This window comes from Anoplolepis gracilipes, unplaced genomic scaffold (genome assembly GCF_047496725.1).
Source record: "Anoplolepis gracilipes unplaced genomic scaffold, ASM4749672v1 Contig18, whole genome shotgun sequence".
NCBI classification, from domain to species: domain Eukaryota; kingdom Metazoa; phylum Arthropoda; class Insecta; order Hymenoptera; family Formicidae; genus Anoplolepis; species Anoplolepis gracilipes.
Genome location: NW_027328669.1, coordinates 102,332 through 125,727, shown reverse-complemented (window position 1 = coordinate 125,727; position 23,396 = coordinate 102,332). Strand labels below are relative to the sequence as shown.

The 23,396-nt window shown below is 30.9% G+C and overlaps 2 protein-coding genes across 5 annotated transcripts; one reads left to right on the top strand and one right to left on the bottom strand.

The window, feature by feature from the left end:
- Nucleotides 1–1,544: 1,544 nt before the first annotated feature.
- LOC140675709 (lysine-specific demethylase 5A-like) lies at nucleotides 1,545–20,365 on the bottom strand. 3 transcript variants are annotated; one of them, XM_072910331.1, is made up of 18 exons: nucleotides 19,627–20,365; nucleotides 14,579–14,795; nucleotides 14,342–14,502; nucleotides 13,823–14,191; nucleotides 13,445–13,723; nucleotides 12,750–13,242; nucleotides 12,368–12,495; nucleotides 11,954–12,148; nucleotides 8,929–9,383; nucleotides 8,593–8,854; nucleotides 7,693–8,521; nucleotides 7,394–7,605; nucleotides 7,043–7,267; nucleotides 6,819–6,903; nucleotides 6,306–6,715; nucleotides 4,877–5,003; nucleotides 4,417–4,559; nucleotides 1,545–3,218 (listed from the first exon to the last, which is right to left on the bottom strand). In XM_072910331.1, the coding sequence occupies exons 1-18, from the start codon at nucleotides 19,834–19,836 to the stop codon at nucleotides 3,171–3,173; spliced, it is 4,848 nt and encodes a 1,615-aa protein (XP_072766432.1). In that variant the 5' UTR covers nucleotides 19,837–20,365; the 3' UTR covers nucleotides 1,545–3,170. The 3 variants fall into 3 exon arrangements, with proteins under 3 accessions (XP_072766432.1, XP_072766433.1, XP_072766434.1); XM_072910332.1 differs by having other exon boundaries at nucleotides 1,545–3,289; nucleotides 19,627–20,363; XM_072910333.1 differs by lacking the exon at nucleotides 19,627–20,365 and adding an exon at nucleotides 18,579–18,765.
- A 1,841-nt stretch (nucleotides 20,366–22,206) lies between these two features.
- LOC140675743 (cytochrome b-c1 complex subunit 8-like) lies at nucleotides 22,207–23,396 on the top strand. Of its 2 annotated transcripts, none has more exons than XM_072910361.1 (3): nucleotides 22,207–22,340; nucleotides 22,542–22,707; nucleotides 23,165–23,396. In XM_072910361.1, exons 2-3 carry the CDS (start codon nucleotides 22,554–22,556, stop codon nucleotides 23,257–23,259), a joined length of 249 nt encoding a protein of 82 aa, XP_072766462.1. In that variant the 5' UTR covers nucleotides 22,207–22,340; nucleotides 22,542–22,553; the 3' UTR covers nucleotides 23,260–23,396. The 2 variants fall into 2 exon arrangements, with proteins under 2 accessions (XP_072766462.1, XP_072766463.1); XM_072910362.1 differs by lacking the exon at nucleotides 22,207–22,340 and adding an exon at nucleotides 22,374–22,440.

Below are 23,396 nucleotides of genomic sequence, written 5' to 3'. Positions count from 1 at the left end.
TTTGAAATAAGTTTTTTTATTGTTGGCGTTTTCTAAAGCTTTTCACTTATTAAAATAAAAAAAAAACCACTTAAGTTTCAAATATTAAATTTGAAAATGTGTAGAGGAGATCAGGGCTAGTTGTTACAATATCAATTCTTGACTTTTTATAAGATTCCTATAGTACCTAAAATATTTAATTTTTTTTTTATTCAAACCAACACATTTTTAGGCATCTGTAAATATTTTTTTCATTTGAACAACTACTGTTATGAAAATATTAATTTTTGAACTCGACCAAATTGTAACAATTTGCTTCACTATGGGGCAAGTTGTCGAGGCACCATTGTGTGTTTACACCAAAATTGTATACAGAAAACCATACATATATAAATAAGAAAACCGACATTAGATCATTAAGAAGACACAATTATATAGTTATTCACAAAAAGATTTATATTTATTTGCACAAATTTTTTTTCTTACTAATTTATAAGAATTTATACAAAAATTTACAAAAATAAAAATTAATCGAAAGATCAATACAAAAAAAGTTTTTTAAAGTAGAGTTTAAGAATCTATAAATTTAATCTATAAATTACATTTATATTTGTTGAGAGAAAGTTTCCTCTATACTAAATATTTGAAATGCACTAAATATTTAAAATATAAAAGAAAAAAAAAAGGAAGAGAGAGAAAGAGAGAGTGTGGGAGAAAAAGAGAGAAGAGGAAAAGAAAAGAGAATTTTTCATTTCCATAAAACATTTTCATTCTTCAAATATATACATATAAATATAATATATATTTGAAACACATATAATTTACAACTTAGTTAATCAGTGAATTATCAATTGCTTTTGCAATATATATAAGCAAAAAATTATCATAATTTTTTTTTAATTTCCTGAGTTTCAATAAAATGCCATAAGAAATCTCAAATAATTTTTCTACGTAAAAAAGAAATCCCTAAAAATGTTTTTCCAATAGACATTCTGCGATATGAAATTTTCTACAAAATATAAAATAATGACGGTTTTTTAATGAAAATTTTAATTTATTAAAAATTCTTTATAAAATGACTCTTTTAGTAAAAAGAAATGTAATTAATATTTTTTAAATAATTCTCTACAATTATATACTATATGATACACACAAATTAGTAATTTTATTATATTACATTACTTGATATCAATTCAAAATTATTGAATGACTTATCAATGATTCAGTATCTTGATTTTGATTAGCTACCTGAAAATATTGAAGGAATGAATAAACTCAAATCTCATTATTTTCCAATTTTTTTTTATTTAATAAATGATGTGATAGGAAAAACAAATAGGAAAACTGATCATTTATAATATCCGCATTTATGCACATAAATGTTGTGTGAACAATATTTACATGGATATTTATCATTTTTTTCTCAAAATACATTAAGCAATATAATAAAATAAATGTACAACTATTAGCTAATTAGATTATTAAGAAAAATTGTGTAAACCTTTTTTTTTTTTTTTTTGTTTTTTTTTTAATAACGAAACTGACGGGAAAAGATAATGAAAGAATTGTGAGAAAGAGCAGACGCAAAACGGTTGTATTAGCCTCTGGTGCAAAATCGACAGGAAACATCTACAGATTATTATTTCGAGAAGGCAGAGTAGATGCTACATTTAATATATCTGTTTGTTAATCATTTCTTTTTATTTTATACAAACTATAGCTTGCTTATTCTATGCGTTCTGATATATCCTAATATATATATATAGTAATTCAAAAATTCCGGATATTCTTTTTTTACTAACAGATTCTCTGAACAATTTGCAATCAATTTTTCCTTAGCAAAAATATTAAAATTTTTTGCAATTTTTCATTTTTTTCATGTAATAAATATTTTTTTATGACCGAGCCTCAAATTAAAATTTTATTAAATTACATCTGAAAAGAGCACTCTTCTAACTGAATAATTTTGTTAATCTTTTAACTTCTCTTTTCAATTGCTCGAAAATTATTCCCCTTGACATTTTCGCTAAGAATTGACGACAAAAATTGTCTTTAAATTGCAAATTCATCCGATCAATTTTGATCATCCTATATATATATATATATAATCATAATACACACATCTCTTACTTTAATTCTGTACATAATATACTCGGCGCAAATAAAATCCTCGCTTTGTGCGCTCAAGGGACACTTGAAAGCCGATGCAAAAGATCGACCGAATCCCTTTCCATCAAAACGCGACAGTATTTCCGATTGATTTCAAGTTTCATCAAAATATACTGAAAACGTTCTCATTGTCCGGGTCACTTCAACTCGCGATACATCCCTATTTTCAAAGTCAAATTTATCCACAATGTCAATTAATAAGGTAAGATAATACACACCTACGGATCGTGTAGTTAATTTATCGTTGTTATAAACAATCTGTAATTGCAAATTTTTCTAGCGTAGAAACTGCTTTATTTACAGTGTGACGAAAAACAATAAAAACAATAAAACAAAAGCATTTTTCTACGATATTGTAAAATTATTAAGACGTACATCAACGGTTCATCCGTGATTCGTCAGCGCGAGATACGCAAATTTTTAATAATTAAAAAAAAGAAAAAAACAAAACGACGAATGGACGAATAATACTCTCACAGTCGTGCGGATTAAAGTAAAACAGACGCTCATTTCTGTACAATTGAATTTCGAGGACGTGCGTAAAAAGAATATGGAAGCACAAAAAAAACCGATTTTCTAACATTATCATACATCGTGTAACATTATTCATACATTTACGTAAACGAAAATTTTTTATATATCTGTATAAATGCAAATGAATGAATGACTAGGTACTACTAGTATCTAAAAATAATATATAATTACAATATGAACGAAAATAAACAGGAAACATTCATCATAACGTTCGGTTAGGTGTGTTGCAATTCGATTATGCTATAATACTTTTACTTTTTAAAGTTCGTCTGTTCGTAAAACTGTAGTAATTGAATAATGTACGACCTCGAACAATGTCACTGGTTCCTTAGATAACGATAAGAGACAATCATAAACGTTAATTTCGTATCGCGAGTTCTTGAATCGAGAGTCACAAACTATCGCAAACACCCCGGAATCTCGTGCAGAGCTAACAGACGACATAAAGTGGGCTCCAGTGAATCCTAGACACGAGGAATGTCGCTCTTCTAGACGCCCGCTTCAGTGTCAGTGGTACTGCCATGGTATCCCTGGGGCTAAGAAAGGGAAAGAAGTGCATCCAGACCAAATGATTCAGTCAGATCTAGCGCAGATCTCGACTACCATGCTAAAAGAAAAAAAAAGAAAACTTCACTCTGAAATTATATGATAAAGTGAATAATAAAATAATGAACGTAAGAAAAATGTAAAAGTCAAATATGCCAAAAAATGTAACGTTTAGATAAATATTATATTTTTATGGGATGAATCATGTAACATATTGTTTGAAGAAATATGCATTGAATGAAAAAATTTTTTAATACAAGTTGTTTGATTTCGAGAGGGAAAAAAAGTGTGCTTTTTTTTACTTTGAATGGTGTTGATGATCTGAAGATCAACTTTATTACTTTTTAGGTGCTCATTTAGCATTAGTTCCTCTTTTCTTATGCAGTTATCATCGAAAAAAGTATTTAATAATGGCTTATTTATTATCAATAGAATATAAATCAACTATAATATCACCTGTGACAGGAATCTATATCGTGATTAGTTCGTTCCCCACACTCTATCAGATTTTTATTTGTTACATCAAAGATAAAGTTTACAGAATCACTCTAATTATACCAAAAGGTATAAAACAACGAATCATAAGTACTGTTTAAAACATTGATAGAAAATCATTGATTAGAATAAAACGATCATTTTCTCATCGCATTACAAAATGTACTGAAATGATGGCCAAGATAGTGAACATCTTTTAAATTAAAATTGTAAAAAACATTGATATGGATAGAAAAGACTCATAAATAAATAAGTATCCAAAAAGTGAAGATTAGTCAGTGAAATATCTTGACTCTAAAACTTGACGAAAAATATCGAAAGAAAGTTTTAATTTTTATGCACTGAATATGAAAATATAATAAAAAATTCCATTGAAATTGATCTTCAAATAATCTTAAAACTCCAGGTTCAATTAAGATAAAAAATAATCACATCATTTTTTTCTTCTCAAAACCATACAACTTTTATTTAAAAATTTTTTTCATTTGATGCATGTTTGTTCAGTTACTTTTAAACGACCTATTGAATGACTCATTGTTCGTGTGTGTGATGTATAAAATAAAATATGAAAAAATGAATTATAAGATATGTGGTAATAATAATCAAAATTTGATAATGTGCATTGTACATAATCTAATAAAAAAAAGTAAAGCAAAATATACTTTATTTTACTCCAAACACTTTTACTCTTACCGATGCATTTTGATCGATTTCTTTACAGTTGCTACAAATATAATCGTCTTCTTCAGCAATTTCTGTGCGGTCCAAACCAACACAATGCATGTGGAACCAGCCTTCGCAACCACCATCACACTGAACCCAATCAACTTCTTTACCTAAATAACAAATAAAATAATATATCTTAAAATATTGAAAGAAAAAAAATGTAAATTTAAAAAATACCAAATTTTTAAAGCATATATATTCATATAATATACATATATATTTATATGTACAAAAATCATGTAATATTTAATACATAATCTAACAAATTTATGTACATAATAACATTAACAATATTTATTGTAAATTAATTATTGATTATATATAGTATATGACAATGTACAATTATTATGTTTAGAGCATATTTGTAATGCTTAAAAATGTCATTAAAATTACGTTACAAATATATAAATAATAATGTCATTCTTACCACTAGGCCGCAAACAATTAACCGCCGCGCAATCGTCTTCTTCATCTGAGCTCTCTTGTTTGGTTTTTTTCGTGCGATTACCACCTCGCTTTTTAGGACCTTCGTCACCTTCACTCTTGCGTTTCATCTGCAATTTATATGTAACTAGATCATTGATATTCGAAAATCCATAAATTGTATCAATTGTCATAATAAATCATAAAATGTCTCACAATCAGATTTAAAAAATATTATATTTCTATAAATAAATAAATAAATTATATATACAGGTGTCCTGAAATTTGAGCATAATAAAGTTGACAACATGAAAAAGATTAAAAAATTAAATAAAGAAATTATTATTAAATAACTACTAAAATTTTGTAAAAAATTTCCTGAAAATCTCTTGATCTTCCAAGTATTTTTGTTGAAATTTTCAACTAAAGAGAATATTTAAAAAATTTTTTGGTATAACTTTTCACTCGTACAAAGGAAAAACATAAGGCCACTTAAATAAAAAATGTTGGAATTAAAAATATACTGAAAAAACGGAACAGCTTTCGTAAGATAAACATTTTTCACTTGCATAACATTTTATTTTTTATCTCATTATAAAAATTAAAATAAAAAATAGAAATAATTTAAATATAAAAAATGTGAATAAATTAAAATAAAAAATTTGTATTCAATATTTTGTTAAAATATTGAATGGATATGTATTATCTAAGAATGTGTGCTGATAGAACTCTTCTATTATGTACTTATTGTTAGTAGGTGAGAATTAATTATCATTCTGTGGGTATATATTTCAATTCATTACAAATAACCCCTTACGTGGCACGGACGCACTGGTGCATCCAGACAAAACCGTATTGTAAGTGGCACGGACGCACCGGTGCGTCCAGATCATTTTCGTGTTGTATTGAGTTTTAAGTGTAATAACTATTGTTAAGGATTTTTATCAAGTATTTTGGGTCACTGATTACAAATTTGAACTTAGTTTTTATAATTTGTTAATAAAAAAAAACTATAGTATAAATAGTATAAAAACTATATAAATTAAAATGTTGAAAAATTGTAAAAAAAATTTTTTTAAATTTTTGTGCGAACTGTGGTATATAGGGATAATTAAAGTTGCTAAATTGAAATTTAAGATTGCTACAAAATGTAAAAGTCAGTATTATAGAAATATTCAGATAAAGATTTTTTTTCTTCTATATTTTGACCTTAAATTTAGCTTCAGTGACCAAAAAAACTGAAATATACAAATTATTGAAAAAATTCGCCCTGTCATTTTTTTGGGGCGATTTGAGTGCATTTTATTGAATTTTGGCTGCCAATCAAGGAGTTAATAACTTATGTGTGTGAATAAAATAAAAATTTGATATAAAAGATTTAATTTGTGATATCATTGTTATCAAGAATACAAGAAGTTAGAAAAATCAAATACCTTGCGAGGTCCACGTTTCATGGGAACCGGTGAACTGCTCTGTCTCTTCTCCTTAATGATAGGACTGCTTTTGTTACGTTTGACTACATTTTTGTCTTCAATTTTCTGTCGTCCAATTTTTTTTGACAATTCGAATTCTTCCTTCCTTTTCCTTCCTCGTTTTTTTATGTCCTTCATCTCTTGATTGGCATTCACTTGAACTTCTTCGAACGACTTATATTTTCGCATGGTGTTATGATTATTGATGTGACTTAAGATGCGCCAGATATGTTGCGTCTCGTCCAAGGCAACTTCCAACAAATCACCCTCCATCATCAGTTCTTCTAAACGTAATCTCGCGTTTGACGATAATAGGCCAAACGATTCGCCACTGTTGTCATCCGATTGAGCTTTTCGCCGGATTTTTGAGACTGAAATAATACAAAATTTATTATAATATTTTAAATTTATTATACATTATAATTATTATCCGACCTAATATTTTAAATATATGATATATTGTCAGAAACTTACTGTATGAATACGCATGTTCGCTGCTATTAAAAGTACTACACGTTGGTTCATCATCCATAGCAATGACATCATCATCATCATCATCCTATAATATTAGAAATATAGTTTAAAAAATATATTTTATATTTTATTCACGTAAATCACAATGTTGTTCATAAAATAATTATATTATTCATAATATAAAAGCTGCAGATATAAATTTACAAATAGCAATTGATACTCACAGCAGTACTAAGTGCGCTATCATCTGAATGCACTCCACTGAGAGGCGCGATGGCCTGCACTCTTTGATGCAGTTCGGGATTATTCGCTGCTTTCTTCAACTCGCTGCTGATTATCTTCTCCGTCTTCTCCCTCGCCGCCGCTTCAACTAATTTTTGCGACATCACAGAAAGTTTCGCCAGTATCGACGAGATCTCTTCATTAGCTAATGCTTGTCTCGCTCGATCCTATGTATATATATATATATATATATATATATATATATATATATATATATAATTAAAATTTCAATACTATAAAGATGTAATTTACTTAAACGATATTAAGGAGCGTGTTTGATGAATAGACTTTACCTGCCAATTCATCGCACGTTCGGTCAAGCATTGCAACGCTTCACCCTCCGGCAACCGAATCGGAATTTTCTGGAGACTCACTAAGAGGGCTAGTATCGTCTCCAGGCGAGGTCGTCGTGAACGTAGACAACACGGACACAAGAACTTTATGTCCCTCGGACCTGGTGGTTTACCCTTGTTGTACGATGTCTTAGGTAACGGCACGCAATTTGCTGCAAAATAAAAATTGATAATTAATAAATTGATAATAACAGCGATCAAATTAATTTTTTTCTTATACGATATACTGTCATACTTACTGTGAAACCAATCCTTGCAAAGTTCACACTGAAGCATAATGCCGAATCTTGGTCGCCGACAGACGCAGTATTTGGTATCTTCCACATCGGCTTTCATCTTCATCAGATTTCTCTCCCTTAGGCTTCTCATCGCCTCCATTTCGCGCTGCTCCGCTAGCTTAAAGGCAGCAACCACATTTGCCGAATCACTAGAGTCATCCAATTTTGTATCACAGACATAAACAGCACCTACGGAGTCCTCGCCCTTATGCTTTTTAGTCTTCATCGCCTGTACACCAACGCCGATTCGCGGAGATAAAGCTTCCATTAATGTGTAGTGAGAATTCTTTCTCAGGAATGTTCTCGCAGTCCTCTCCTTCCACGTTTTTGCCTGCGAGAGCGTAGACTCCAGCGTCGGAAGAGCGTCCAGATGCAACGAGATATTTCTACCTTTCCTTATTAAATCGTCCAGAGTGTCATAATAAGGAAAGTTTTCTTTCGTTTGTATGTCATCTACGAGCTTTGTCCAATTCTTCGCCTTGTTCAGAGAATCCTGAAGACTATCTAAGCTCGGCAAGTATGCCTCAACTTCGTCCGCTTCGCGAATAAATTCCTCCACGCTAGTAATGGTTCGTCTATTTTTCATGTTAAGAAATACCTTCGCCTTCTCTTCCCATTTATCAATCGCTTTCGTTAACGCATGCAATTCCGACAATGTACTTTCGATACTGAAGTGAGGTGGTATTGTCATGCCTTTCTCGATTAGCTTCACTACCTCTTCACGACTGACAGATTTGGGATCGTCTTGGAGAGATTTTACTTCATCTAGCCACTGTATCTGTGCTAATTTCTGTAAAATAAAAAAATGTATTATGTCTAATCCCTCTCTTAGAGAATTAATATATTTCTATTATTACATACTTGTTTCAATAGTACAAGTTGAGGCAGATCAATGCAGATGGAATCTCCAAAATCGATGCACTTCTTCAATTTCTCAACATCACAGTCTTCATCTTTGGACTCTAATTCTTCTGCATCTTTTTGAAACTGCAATACTTGGTCGAGTATAAACTTCACGCCATCCGATTCTTTAAGTTCGCAGCACAGATTGGTTATTTCCTTATAGAAAAGTGTTAATTCTTCTACAGTGAGTTTATATTTAGTATCAACTGATTGCCTAGTCCTAGAATAATAACAGTATAAAAATAAATAAAAATTGCACAAATCCTTATATCATAAAATTTTCATTTTATTAACCTTGTACGCTGTTTATTGTTCAACAACTGTTGCGCGACACTCGCACACTTCTCAGCATCTTGCACAGCGGTGGTTAAAGCTGTGAGTAATTCACTCTCAGGGAATTTCTTGTTCTCAGCCTCGTTGAGAAGCTCCTTCAGTTCACTCAGTTCAATTTTGTCATTCTTGGGATCCATCGCCTCCTTCACTTTAGTCACCCACGAGTCGAACGACTCGGCTTTTAGTTTTAATTTCTGCAGCATGATCGGTAATTCGTCCAATGTATACCGATAACGTAGCGTATGTTTCTCCGGTGGACAGGTACACAGATCAGCGAAGTGTCTTAAGCAAACTAATTGCGAGTTGTGGCACGAGCATGTAACCGCACTCAGAAAACAGGTAGTCTTGCATGCTTCACACTGTCTCTCGTCATCTGGTAGAAGCTCGAACGCCTCACGTTCCGCCTCTGTTACACCCTGTAAATACAGAAAAACAAGTTATAAATTCGAAAAAAATTAGAAAAAAAATTCAAAGTTACTAACAAAAAAACCTCGCGAACCCAGAAATTCTGATTTTAATGAAACTTTGCATATATGTAAAAGGGATAAATAGATGAATTTAGAAATTTCCAGTTGCGATGGAAAAATGTCTTTAAGGGGTGAAATCATCCCTCATATATAAAGCAAGTTTTTTACTTTTCTCGATACATCTCGAAAATGAAGAGATATCAAAAAATGTTTTATACAAAAGTTTTATGGTAAAATCACCTCTATTTAATCACATTAATAAAATCAAAAATTTTCAAAAAAATTCTTTTTTTAATTATTTTTTTTTTAATTTACATGAGAAGTGATTTCACTCCTTAAAAATGTTTTTTCGTCACAATTGAAAATTTTTAAATTAATTTATCCCCTCTAGATGTGTACAAACTTTCGTTAAAGTCAGAATTTCTAGATTCGCGAGGTTCTCTTGTAAGAAATTTTTCCCTCACTATTTCCTAAACTTCACATGGAAAGAAAACTTGTCATAAGCGACGAAGTTCCGCGAGACGAAAAAGCAAGGAACGAGGAAAAATCAAGCTGCGTGTTTAGCATCATGAGCACAAGGCTTCGAAAACATAACCTTCTATACGTACAGTAAGTTACATAATAATCCGAGATCGCCGAGACGTGCTTGACAAGTGAGCATCGGTTTCAGTCAAGGCTAATGGTCGCAAACTACGATTATTATTTTAACGATAAAAACATAACAGAGTATCGAGAGACCATCGAAAATACGTGGCGGCATTAATTAGATTTATATAAACGTGGACAGTTTTGTACCGACTCCAACACGTCTAAACAACGCAATATCGCGCGTATATATATACGGATTTACCGCTCGCGCGCGCAGGCCACGTGTACATGTGTATACGTTATACGTGAGCGCGCGGTCTGTATGTACTACTTGGCCTGAATATGTTGACCTTTCGCGGCAAATATATTGCCAGTGTTCACATGTGGAATCTCTTCTGCATTGAAAATAAGACCGCATACCATTAGGTTTGTTCTTGTATAGCTACTGAAATCGAGTAAAATGAAATGGAGATATGCAATAGGTGCGTTCGAAGAGACGCTATTAGCGTGTTCTGTCCTTGTTTAACTTTCAGTAAATAATAAAGATAGAACGACATTTTAGCGCGAATAGCGTTTCCTCGAATGCACCAAGTGTGTTCGGTTTATAAACACTTGTCAGTTATTTTTCTAAATAATATGTAATTAATAATAATAGCTAATAATTATTTTTTTTTTAATATAAGTTTAAATAATAATGTAATAGTTTGTTTTTTAATAATAGAATTTTGTTTTTTTACTCATATCTAAAAACAATACAAGTAATAATATCTGAAGAACAGTTATAAAATACCTAGAAAATACTTGAAAAAAATTGTAATAAAATAGATATACTATTCCATTTAAAAATATTTAAAAACTAATATATTTAAAATATAATTTAAAAAATAATTGAAAAATGTTAAATCATTAATATAGATCTTTTAAAAAATAATTGTTGTTCCAATAAAACATTTTTTTATAACTCCATTATTTAAAAAAATAACTGAGTGTTTATATATTCTCAATTTATATATTTTGAAATTGAAAAGAAAGAGAAGAAAAAAAACAAAAAGTGCAGCAAATTTCACTAGAAAGAACAAACCTATTGATTCTTACATACAAAAAATCAAATAATTAACATAGTAGAAATATTTGATTGTGATTGCTTGATTTGCTTACAATCTTATAGTTATTAGTATTATGATTAAAACTTTTTTATGTGCAATGGTCTTTAAAAATACATAAAATATTGAATACTGTATATATTCAATAAACATATATGTGTGTGTGTGCGTGTGCGTGCGTGCGTGCGTGCGTGCGTGCGTGCGTGCGTGCGTGCGTGCGTGCGTGCGTGCGTGCGTGCGTGCGTGCGTGCGTGCGTGCGTGCGTGCGTGCGTGCGTGCGTGCGTGCGTGCGTGCGTGCGTGCGTGCGTGCGTGTGTGTGTGTGTGTGTGTGTGCGCGCGCGCGCGCGCGTGTGTGTGTGTGTGTGTGTGTGTGAGTGTGTGTGCGCGCGCGTGTGTGTGTGTGTGCGTGCGTATGTATATTAAATTTATAAATATATAACAATAATAATATATTAATAATATAAGTAAATAATACACACACACAATAATGTAAATAATATATGTTAATAACTACAAATACATAAATATAAATAAATAAGTAAATTACATTTATTCAATTAGAAATCAAAGAATAAAAAATCAAAACTAAATTGTTGTGCTGATTGATATAAAAAGACCAAAATATTTAAAAACTATTATATTAATAATAAAGTATTAAAAATTATTTAATAAAATCTTATTAAATTCTTATTAAAAGAATTTTCATGTGGAATGTCAAAGTTTTGTCAGTTATCATTAGAAATTTACAATACTAATAAGTGCTTATGTATATTTTAAATATTACTTAGAAAAAAATATTGATAATATAGATATATGTACAAACTTACCCATTCCAACAAGTTTTTTCGTAATTTTTTCTCATCTTCCACCATTTGTAGCATATCGTAATATGTAGCAGTTGCGACACCAATATCTAACAAATCTGGATCCAGTGACATTTTGCAAACTAACTCATCATGAGAAAATACACAAAATCTCCTCAAATTCGAATAATGCGTGATACAATCTCGTCCAACCTTAAGCTAAAATGAAAAACAATTTAGTATAATTTAAATAGAATATATAATTTGTATAATTTAAATAGAACATATAATTTGTATAATTTAAATAGAATATCTAACAATAAGTATAATGTATTATTTATACTTAAATTAATTTAAATTCTTGAATATAATAGTAACTGCATTCTTTATTCAATAAGGCTTATAAAAGCAAACTTGGTCGTGCATCTATTTACATACCCAATCAGCAGGTGCGAAATTGACGGCTTCAGCGAAATTGTAACCCTGATTAAAACCTGCGTGATACGCTCTCGGAAATGTCACAACAAATTCGCCTGCATGTTGGTCTGTTCTAAATACTGGAACTCCTGTTAAATAATCATAAGATTATTTTGATACATATATTTAGAAAAGAAACAAAATAATGTCCTTTGATCGAGAATTATTTAAATGTAAAATATAAACAATTTATATAAGGGACAAATTTTTAGCCAAATTTACTCACAATTTTTCTTTTTTTAACGAGAAAAAAAAAACATTTTTTGAAATCTTATTTCTTCTTCTAATGTATAATTAAATTAATTTTCTTGTTTAACTTTAAGTTTAATGAACAATGACGTACCTTCGTTCGTTAATATGTTCGGATTCATGATGGTGACAAGTTGATGCAATAAATCGGGCTGACTGTGAAACAGTTCTGGCGCAGCAGACTTCATGGAATGTTCAAAGCGCTCTGCCTGAGAGCCAGGCACACCATACCATGTCTTTGGTTCGCCCCAATGTAGATAATTAATAGAGTAGCTCCAATGGTCTTCGTTGTGCCAACAGAATGTAGCAAAGCACATACCGACATACATCCAGGGTACTTTCATGCCGCTGATATCGGCGTTAATATGACCCAAGATACTGCCTCGCAAGACTGGCAGATTATTTAAATTCCATGAAGATTCGGCATACTCCTGATCGCAAGTGAACAAATTGACGCTGGTCTTCGTCGGAAATCCGGATCCGTGATCCATCGTATGCAAATCAGCACCGTATTCCACGGTAACGTCCTCGTCGATAGACGAGACTATTCGCCAGAATTCCTTCTCCACCAGTGATGTTGGAACCATCTGCAAACAAAAATTTATTAAATATACAATAAATAAAAGCTAAATACAAAATAATAATAAAATATATAAAATAAAAAATTAATACATAAATAAATAATAAATAAATATATACATATATACACCTATGTGTGTTAATTTATTTAACTGTAAACTGTATTTTAAAATATATGTATTTTGTAATTGTCTGAACAAAAGAACTTACATGAACAGGCATATTAAAATAGTCGCTTTTAAATTGATCGGCCATTTCTCCGAATTGCTGCAACGTGTATTCCCTCTGAGCTTGTTCAAAGCCGAACGCCTCCATAGGCTTGGAAACTTCTTCGGCAACGCATTTAGGACATCGCCAATCACCTTTTGGTATTTCTGTCAATGGTGGCATAAGGCAAAAAGTGTGATAGCTGTCGTCGCAACCGTCGCACAATAGCATGTTCTCTTCATTGTCACCTCTTCCGCAATTGTGACAAATGTATTTTGCCAACTGAATAAAAGATAAAGGGAGAATTAATACATAATTAAGTTACTTGATCTAATTTTTTAATTAGAAAAATGCACGATAGATTGCCAAAATCATACTTACAGGATCGAAATCGTAAACGAGTTTCAAGCCGCGTGTTTTGTTAGATTTCTTTCCCTCTTTGGTATTAAAACCAGCCATTTTCGGGCCTGGTCCGTAAAATTGTAATTTTTTAAGCTCCTTGCTTTTGTCCGTGTCAAAACTGAAATGCCTACTTTTAATTTTATCCTTGCACTCGTTGTCCGAGTCGCATTCCTCCTTACAGTCCTCCTGTTTAATTGATACATCCTGTTTCTCTTCCTGGCCGGAATATCGTTTGGATCGCCGCGAGAATTTCTCGTTCGGCGGTTTAATTTGCTGACGAGATATTATACCGTGAGGCTTATAATCGCGATCCCTCTTCTCATTCACGTCCGATTCTGGTTCGATTTTCTATATAAAACAAAAACTCTTTTATATTAAACTAAAAAATTGGTTACAAGTAATTATATAAATATATAATAATTACTATCATTAAAGTAAATTATTAATATTATTATTAAATTGCAAATAATTGATATTACGATTTTTTTTTTTACTTACAATATCTGACAATGCCTTTCCTTGTTTAAAGACATCAAACGGATATAAAATTCTCTCATAGTGATTCTTCAATATGCTGCCTACGCTTCGTCCGGATGGGTAACCTAGTTTGTTAGCAATTTTTGCCCATCTTCTTTCTCTTGTTACAGTATCTATGCCTCCTGCAACATATAAGGATTAAAACCGTGAAAATGTAAACATATAAATAAATAAAACATATATAAGAGTAAAACTGACCTTCATCTGTGACTATTTTATGTAAGGAATATAAGTCCAGTGCTTTACGTTCCACAAGCGGAATCTTCAAGGAGGAACCTTGAAGTTCCCAGAATTTTGCAATTTGATCTAAGAAATTAAGCTTTATCCTGGTTTTAGCTTCTAATTCATTTAATCTTTGTATTCTCGGAACAAATTTAAATTTGTCCACGTCCACGGCAAATGGTGGCTGCCAATTCTGCAACAAACCATAGATCTTATAAATATTTCTCTCATAAAAACTTAATAAACTAAACTTAACTAAATTTATTCCAGGCAAATTATTTTTATTTCATGAAGATTAAAAATATTTTAATTTGAAAATTGCTTAACAAATATACTTCATATCGATTTTAAAATCATATATACTTAGGTTTTATTAATATAAAAAATCCTATATTAAAAATAGAAAATCCTTAAGTTATATATATATATAAGATGAGACATATACGTTACTATTATTATTTTATTTCTTTGTTACAAAATAGTAATTAAATTAATTATTATTTTATAGTTTATGCTACTTTAAAGCTTTTAAGCTTCTATGACTTGCTTCAGCTTTTATGACATGCAGTAAAATCAGGATTATATCTCTTTGGAATATATATTTATAAGTATTATTAATCGATAGTGCATAATATATGCTCGCGAAATAAGGTACAATCGAATCATGTTTCTAAATATATACATCACCTATATATAAACCGTCTATAAGAATTATGTGATGAAACAATGAAAGGAGATGATCGATAACGCTTCGAAAGTTTTCTTTTGTGATAATATACATATTATATAATTGAATAACAAATATAAAAAATGAAGTATATACGTTATTTTATCTGGCAATATAGAACGTTAATTAATAAATCTTTACAATTTTCATTTAACTTTACAATTCTTATTTAATCGTAAAGTTTATATTTAATTTATAAACTGTACTTTTTCTGTAAAGAAACTAGTAAATTCAACTAATCAATATCGCTTAACTAAATAAATTAAATCATATCATATTCTAATTAAATAAGAGAATTCTGAATAGTAATGGAATAAATTAATTTATATATGTATTATTAATGTATCCGTATACACATTTTCCAATTTTAGCGTGTTTTTATTTAAATTATTCCAAATAATAAAATTTCTAAATAATAGAAAATTTAAATATTATCAAACTAATAAGGAAATTTAGACTTTTATCGTAACATGAGCGATAACATGATAACATGATAAAAAAATGACAAAATTTTATATATATATATATATATATATATATATACATATATATATATAATAAAAAATATACGATAAATATAAATAAATAATCTAAAATAAATGATCCATTTCACATAACTATATATGTATGTATATACAAGAATATTAATATCTAAAAATTTATATGTTAAAACATTATGGTTCTATGTATTTATTCCACTATATATTTATACCTCTTTTTCTATATAAAGTTAAACATTTTTCCAAATTGAACATCATCTAGATATTTATATAGCGCGATTCAGAACTATATTTAATAATATATGTACGGAATGTCTGTATTAAAATTAAATAGATAACACGAATGATATTACATCAGATTCTAGCAATCACAATGTACAAGATGTGGAATGCGATCGACTCGGTAATACCTAATTTCTGACATGAAGCCACAAATAATGCCGAGTTTATTGTTATGTATATATTCGAGAAATGTAAACTGATGGAATATTTTTGATAATTCAACAATGGAAAATATTCGATAATTCAACATGTCGGCAAGCTTTATTATTGTAAATTTATATTTCTATTTCAATTTCATGATATTTGAATAATTTTAAAACAAAGATTATTGCTTCTCCAAATAAATTTTATTCTCACAAAGTATACTGATCTTTCATTTTAAAATAAAATTAATTTCAAAATATAATTTTTTTAAGATTTTCGAATATATTGACATATCGCAAATTAAAAAAAAAATTTTAATAATCTTTAAAATAAGTACTGAAATATCTCACACGAAAAAAAATTATATTTTATAAAATACAGGATTTTAAATTTATTTAGCTTTTCTATCAATATAATAATAAAAATTACTCGAAGAATAAGTAACACTGCGCATTAACGTCTTCAAACATCACACTAAACATTATTACATTACACTTACTGATGCATGTATCTTGGAATAGATAAACAAAACAATTTTAAATCTTTCTTCAATATCACACAATAACGATTAGATAAAAACGTAATAATATCGTAATTAAATTACCTAGTATTACTCATAAATTGATTGCATAAGAGCAAAAAAAAATACATACTAGAGTAAATTTTAAAAACTTCGTTGGGCAAAGAAAATAAACAACCGTATGCAGCTGAATACTTAATTATTAACTATTGATTAGTTACGACGTAAATAAAAATCAATAATCACTTGAGAGATTGTGGCGCTTTGATACTGCTTTTGGCACTTGTCCGAGAGAGTGGCAACGAAAGAATGACAATTTATAATCACATGCAATCCTATGTGCGTGTGTGATAATCTATTTTTTTTCGAGAAATACGTATGCGATCTTTCTGCGATATCTCAATTATTAATGATTACTATTACGTGTATGTGTCACTTATACACATTTACTATTACACTCTTAATAACAGAATCGTTCAAAAATTGCGAAACAAATAATCAAAAGTCGTGTGTGTGTGTGTGTGTGTGTGTGTGTGTAAATATATATATATATACACGAAAATATATAATGCGAATTTTGTAAACAAACAAAAATGTAGTATAATCAAAGTGAGGAGATTTATTTATTTAGAAAACAAATATTTATAAAAAAAAATAAATAAAATTTTGAATATATATTTTAGATATATATTGATAAATACACAAAGACTATACGCATAATTAAGCTGCCATTATGTAAGCATTTAAATATTCTTTTCAAAATAGTATTCTCATTATATTTTACCGAGTTTGTAAATTACATATCTACATTGGCAATATATTTGCATATATTCGGTCTCTCAGTATCGATTACGCGAGCTATGCCCTTCGCGGATTTGTCCAAATATTCTTGTCGCCTACACTTAAGAAAGAACTGGATCAACTACATTAAAATTAATAAATCTAATAATCTAACATTGCGCTAATAAGTACTTCTAGTCTTTTAAAACATAAAATTATTAATTAATTTGCGAATTAAAGTATAAAAATTTACTCTGTAGAATTAAAATTTTATGTTGATGACTTTTTATGTACAATCATTATACAACTTTATACACTCCTTATAAAAAAAAAAGTAGTTCGATATAAAATAATATTCACGATTTTGAGATTAAAATTATGTTCTGCAAATTTGTAATTCATAAATTATTTATTTTACTTTATTTTATTATATTTTAAAAGTGTTTTGCGCGCAATGTCAAATTCATGAATTTCAAAATGTATTATTAAACTTATTGACTTTGTACGTAACTGATTTATCCAATTCCTTCTTAAAGTCGTAAAAAGGAAAAGTTTGATTTCCGGTCCGAATTTTTCTTCTACATACGCGGAAACAAGATGGTGGCGCAAATCGTTTCTAATGGTGGCGTAAATCAACGACGTGTGAGAGCGAATCATAAGACCGTCTTCATAAAGGACACTGCCTCCGCTCGGATGGAAAAATCGCAAAAAAAAAAAAAAAAAAAAAAAATTCGCCAACGAAAGATCCAAAATCCTGTGTTACGATCGAGAGGTGACGGAGTGAAAGGTAACGATAGAGCGGAAAAAAAATTATGTCACGCGGAGAGATTCTCTCTCGCAAGAATAAATACGCGCAAATCGAGACTTTATATTTTCAAGTCCGGTTACACGAAATAATTTTCCCGAAGAACGAACGAGGAGAGAAAGTCGAAGGGAAGTCCAGAGTGACCCGGAAAAAGCACATTTTTCGTCGATAAAATTTTCTAATTACGTTTCCTTTTTTTCTCCGATTTTTCTCATTACCAGGTATTTTCTCGACGTCACGTCGTCAGGTCCTATTGTCACGGCCATTTTATCATATGGCGTTGTCGTTTCGTTATTAAACGTCGACAAACAGTAATAATTAGTTGCTAGACTTTATTTAATTTCATATATTCGTATTGCCTTTTATTAATATTGCCACTGTCAATCGTCTACTGCATTTACGAAAAGTCACTTAACACCTCCATTAATATAGTCGTGACACTAGTCAAACGAAAGAGAGAGAGAGAGAGAAAAAGAAATATAGTAAAATTCTTTTATTAATTAGGCTAAAAACGATTGTTATATAAACCTTATATTTTATATGCACAATATTACTACACTGTAACCACTGTAAAATGTTTGTAAAATTCCTTTTTAAAGCCGCGAAAAACCCAAGAAATAAATTAATATATCAAAGTAAAAATTCTTTCCATTTTGTTTCTCATATTTTAACGGTTTTCGACGGTGGCATGAATTTGTTTTTCTCATGTTCTTTTCGGTTTTTGGCTCGCATCCCGAATGCAATGTCGCAACGTGCGACACGTACAGTTACATATTACATATTACATACGTATTTCACAGGCAAGGGAAATATGGAGAGACGCCGTGGAAAAACAGCGTGCGCGAGTACGCGATTGTGCGTACATTCAAATGGCGTGTGCGTCGAAACGCCTCGATCCGAGGGAGATCAGGTCCTTGTTCCTTCTTTTTTTCTGGTCTCCATCGTTTTTATCATTAATAATTTTTTTACTTATTCTATAGAAAAAAAAAATCACATGCTTATCATATTCGAACGTGCGTTACTTCCTTTCGGAAGAAAAATAATGATCATCATTTTTCAATTTTAACATCCTTCGAGCGCGTTCGAAGAGACGCTATTAGCGCTAACAGTGTCATTCTATCTTTGTTGCTCATTAAAAGTTGAACAAAGATGACGACGATGATGATAATAATGATGAAAAGAAGACAAGCTCATGACGCGACGCATGCAGGAAGTAATAAGAGCCATAAACGTCCGGACCGTCCGCTCGACGTCCTGGGTACTCACGGGCGGCGGTTTGATCTTGCAGATGCCAGACTTCTCGGCGATCGGCCGTATTTTCGCGATGTAAGCCAGAGGATCGTGAAACTCCTCGTTGGTTGGTTCGAATACCGGCGCCTCTGGTGGCACCGTGAACTCGAAGTCGCTCTCGGTGCGGTCGCAAGCCATGTTGTCTTGGACGCAACGTTGATTCCCGCAGTTGCTCCTCGATCCCATGACCCGCTGGGGATCGGCAGTGGTGGCACCGCCGATCGGCGGCTACTTCCGACGCTCGCTGATTGATCGGCTGGCACGCACGTACGTACGTACGTACGCATACACGCACTTTAAATTCGAGAGAGCGAGGTGCCCACGCTAGGACGTTATGCTACTCAATTCAGATTAACCGTGTGAGTCACGTAACCCGCGACCCGTTCCTGGACCGACCATGTTTCCCGACGTGCGTATATTCACTGGTGCTTTTGACAATTAACGACGCGCGACGGATGCGAATCACGCGGACATAACATCAACGTGACACACTAACTTCTCGTACGACTCGCTGCAACTGCACGTAACACGTAACTGATTATTCCGTGTCCGTGTTTCGCTTGCTTCCCCCACCTCAAGTATACATGGGCTGCATTTGAGAGGACGCTATTAGCGTGCTCTATCCTTGTTCAACTTTCGGTAAATAATAAAGATAGAATGACACTTTTCGTGCTAATAGCGACTCCTCGAGCGCACCAATAGTCTCGAGTAAAAGTTAAAACCACTGTCTTAAGGCTTGTGTCCACGATCCGAGAACTTGGTCCGAGTACTAAAACTTGGAACACTGGCCTTGTTTACACCGACATACTTTGATACGCGTACTAAATACTACTGGCCAATCAGAGCCATTCCATTCTTTAGAAGACTGGCCATGATTGGCTAGTATAGTACTTAGTACGGGTATCAAGTGCTCGGTGTAAACTAAGCTACTGAACTTGGATGCAAAACTCGAATCAAAATCTCGGACGAAAAAATACATCACGTCCCATTTTTCCGTACTAGTTACTAAACTTTTCGTACTAGTTACTAGACTTTACTGGTTTAATTCTTTATTGCCAACGTGAACCTCTGATGTGAATTAAAGTCACTAGATGTAATCTAGTGACTTTAATATGAATAATATATGAAAATATGAATAATACATGAAAATTTTGGTAAGCAATTATATTAAATTTCTCTGTTTATACGAATATGAAATAAATTATTAAATTGAATAAATAATATATTTATATATTAATATATTTATATATTAATATATTTATATATTTATAATATATTTTTATTCACTTTGACTTTTATGTTGGCAAAATAACATTGATCAGAAACTCATCGTAACTAGAATCGTAATTCGACGACAACGTTATCTTTGGGCGTTTTCCAGCAAAGACACAGACGACACAGTGTAACACAGTGTCCATTAGTGTAAGTGAGACAACAAATGTTCTCCCTCATACTAATGGACACTGTGTCGTTGTGTCGCTTGCTGGAAAACGCCCTTTATTTGCCATAGTGTAAATACTATTATCCGAGAACTCGGAACGAGAACTTGGATTGAGATCTAGGTTATGTTCCAAAACGTCTTCTTCGAGTGAAATTTTACTCGAAATATATAGTACACGTAACGTATACTATATTATGTTGAGTAAAATTTTCCTTAGAGAGGACGTTTTGGAACGTAACCCTAGTATCGTGTATAAGCCTTTATGCTTAGAACGCACCGAGCGATCATCAGCTCCGTAAAGTTAGCCGAACCACTTTGATTTTTTTATAATTAAAATTAACTAATTGTTTGGAAATCGTTTGGAGATGATTGGAAGTCTAATTAAAACGTTTGAAGGTTCATCGTTTTTTTTTTAATTAAATAACTAAAATTTCGGTGTAAAGTTAGCTAAACATTTTTATTTTTCGTTCAATCGAGTTAAACAAGAGTTTATTTGATGCAGAATCGTTAGGTAGTCACGAATAAATTCTTTACAACGTTTGGAGGTCCATAGTTTATCCGAAAAATGAAAAAAATCATGTGCGGTAAAATTCCAAATTCTTTTAAGGCTGATTCATACTTTGGCAGAAAAGCAGGTAAATGTGAAGATGAGCGGTCCTCCTCACCGATTCTTTATATAACTTTATATAACTTTTCTATCCTGCACGACAAATAAATAGTACCTTAAATCAAGTTAAGTAACATTTAATCAACCAATCAAGAGAAAGAACTTTTTGTTTTTTTGTCCAATCGATTGGTCAATCAAAAATTTATTCCAAGCAATTCGGATCTACAATAGATGTAAGGTGCGTTCAGGGAGACGCTATTAGCGTTAACGGTATTATTCTATCTTTGTTACTCATTAAAAGTTAAACAGAAATAGAATGATGCTGTTAGCGCTAATAGCGTCTCCCCGAACGCGCCCGTAGTAAACCTTAAGTCGTAAGGAATTGACCAATCACAATTGAATGTGAAAAGAATAATCGAATGTAATTGGTTAATTTTTTACTGCTTAAGGCTTACTACTATTGTAAATCCAGCTTAAATTTTGAAACACAATTCTGCATTAGAAAATGCGAAGAAAGAACAAACTTATAGATACGTTGGACAATCATCAGATGGCGCTTTTGAGAAAATCGATATGAAAATAATTGCCTACAAATTTTATTGCTGCCATATATTCTTTTGTGTGTGTATGTGCGTGCGCTGAGTAAGTAAAGAAAGATTTTATAATTATATAATGTGTTTTCATATATTTTATTAAGTGACCAAACGTGATTTAAATTCAAGAATTTATATATTAAATTTAAGTAATGTTTTAAGGAACATTTACGTTATTATAATTGTCTGAGAATGGTTATGTTTTGTTAAATCATCAATTATAGGTATACAATTATAAATTTTTTTATAGATTCTAACTAACATGGGGAAGCAGTTCGGAAATCTCGCCAAAATTAATGGCATTGTCTTTTTCCGTCTTAGTCCATATGAACAAAAACCCTTCAAAGGATTAGTTTCTGAAGGTCTACCAAACTTGGTACGGCGCTTTCAAGATCGTGTATTCCGTGTTGCACCTTGTAAGTATATTTGATAATTCTATATTTAATATGTTAGATGCCATGAGAGTCACAATTGACTAGTAATTCATTTTTCTATGGCGATTGTTTGTGTGATCAATCATATTTAAACTAAAATATTTTTGACAAATAAGTTGTAATACTTCAAAATAAAATAAAATATATGAATACGCCTTAGGAAAGTCACAAGAGAAGGTGAGATGAATGCATATATAATAACATTGGCAACAATTGAATTATATATACACTATATATATATATATATATATATATATATATATATATATATATATTGTGTTTTCTAATTATATACTTTCCAGGAGTAAAAATTTCTGACATGGGTAGCAAACCATGAATTACTGAGCATAAAATACATATATATTAATAGTTGCATATTTATTTTTCAATTTAATTAGATATTTTAATGTTCTAATAATGAATTATTTATTTGTTACAGTTTTCATGTTTTCCTACTTGCTTATAAATTGGGCAAAAGAGAAGAATCTTGAGCTTTCTCGCAAAAATCTCAAGGATTATGAAAATGATACATGAAATATAAGTGAATAAATTTTTAACTCTAATAACATAGACATATTAGATGTATTACTTAGGTAGTATATTGTAAAATATTAATCAATCTTGTACATTGAAATAAAAACTGTTAATATATATTAGAAAATATCTATGAA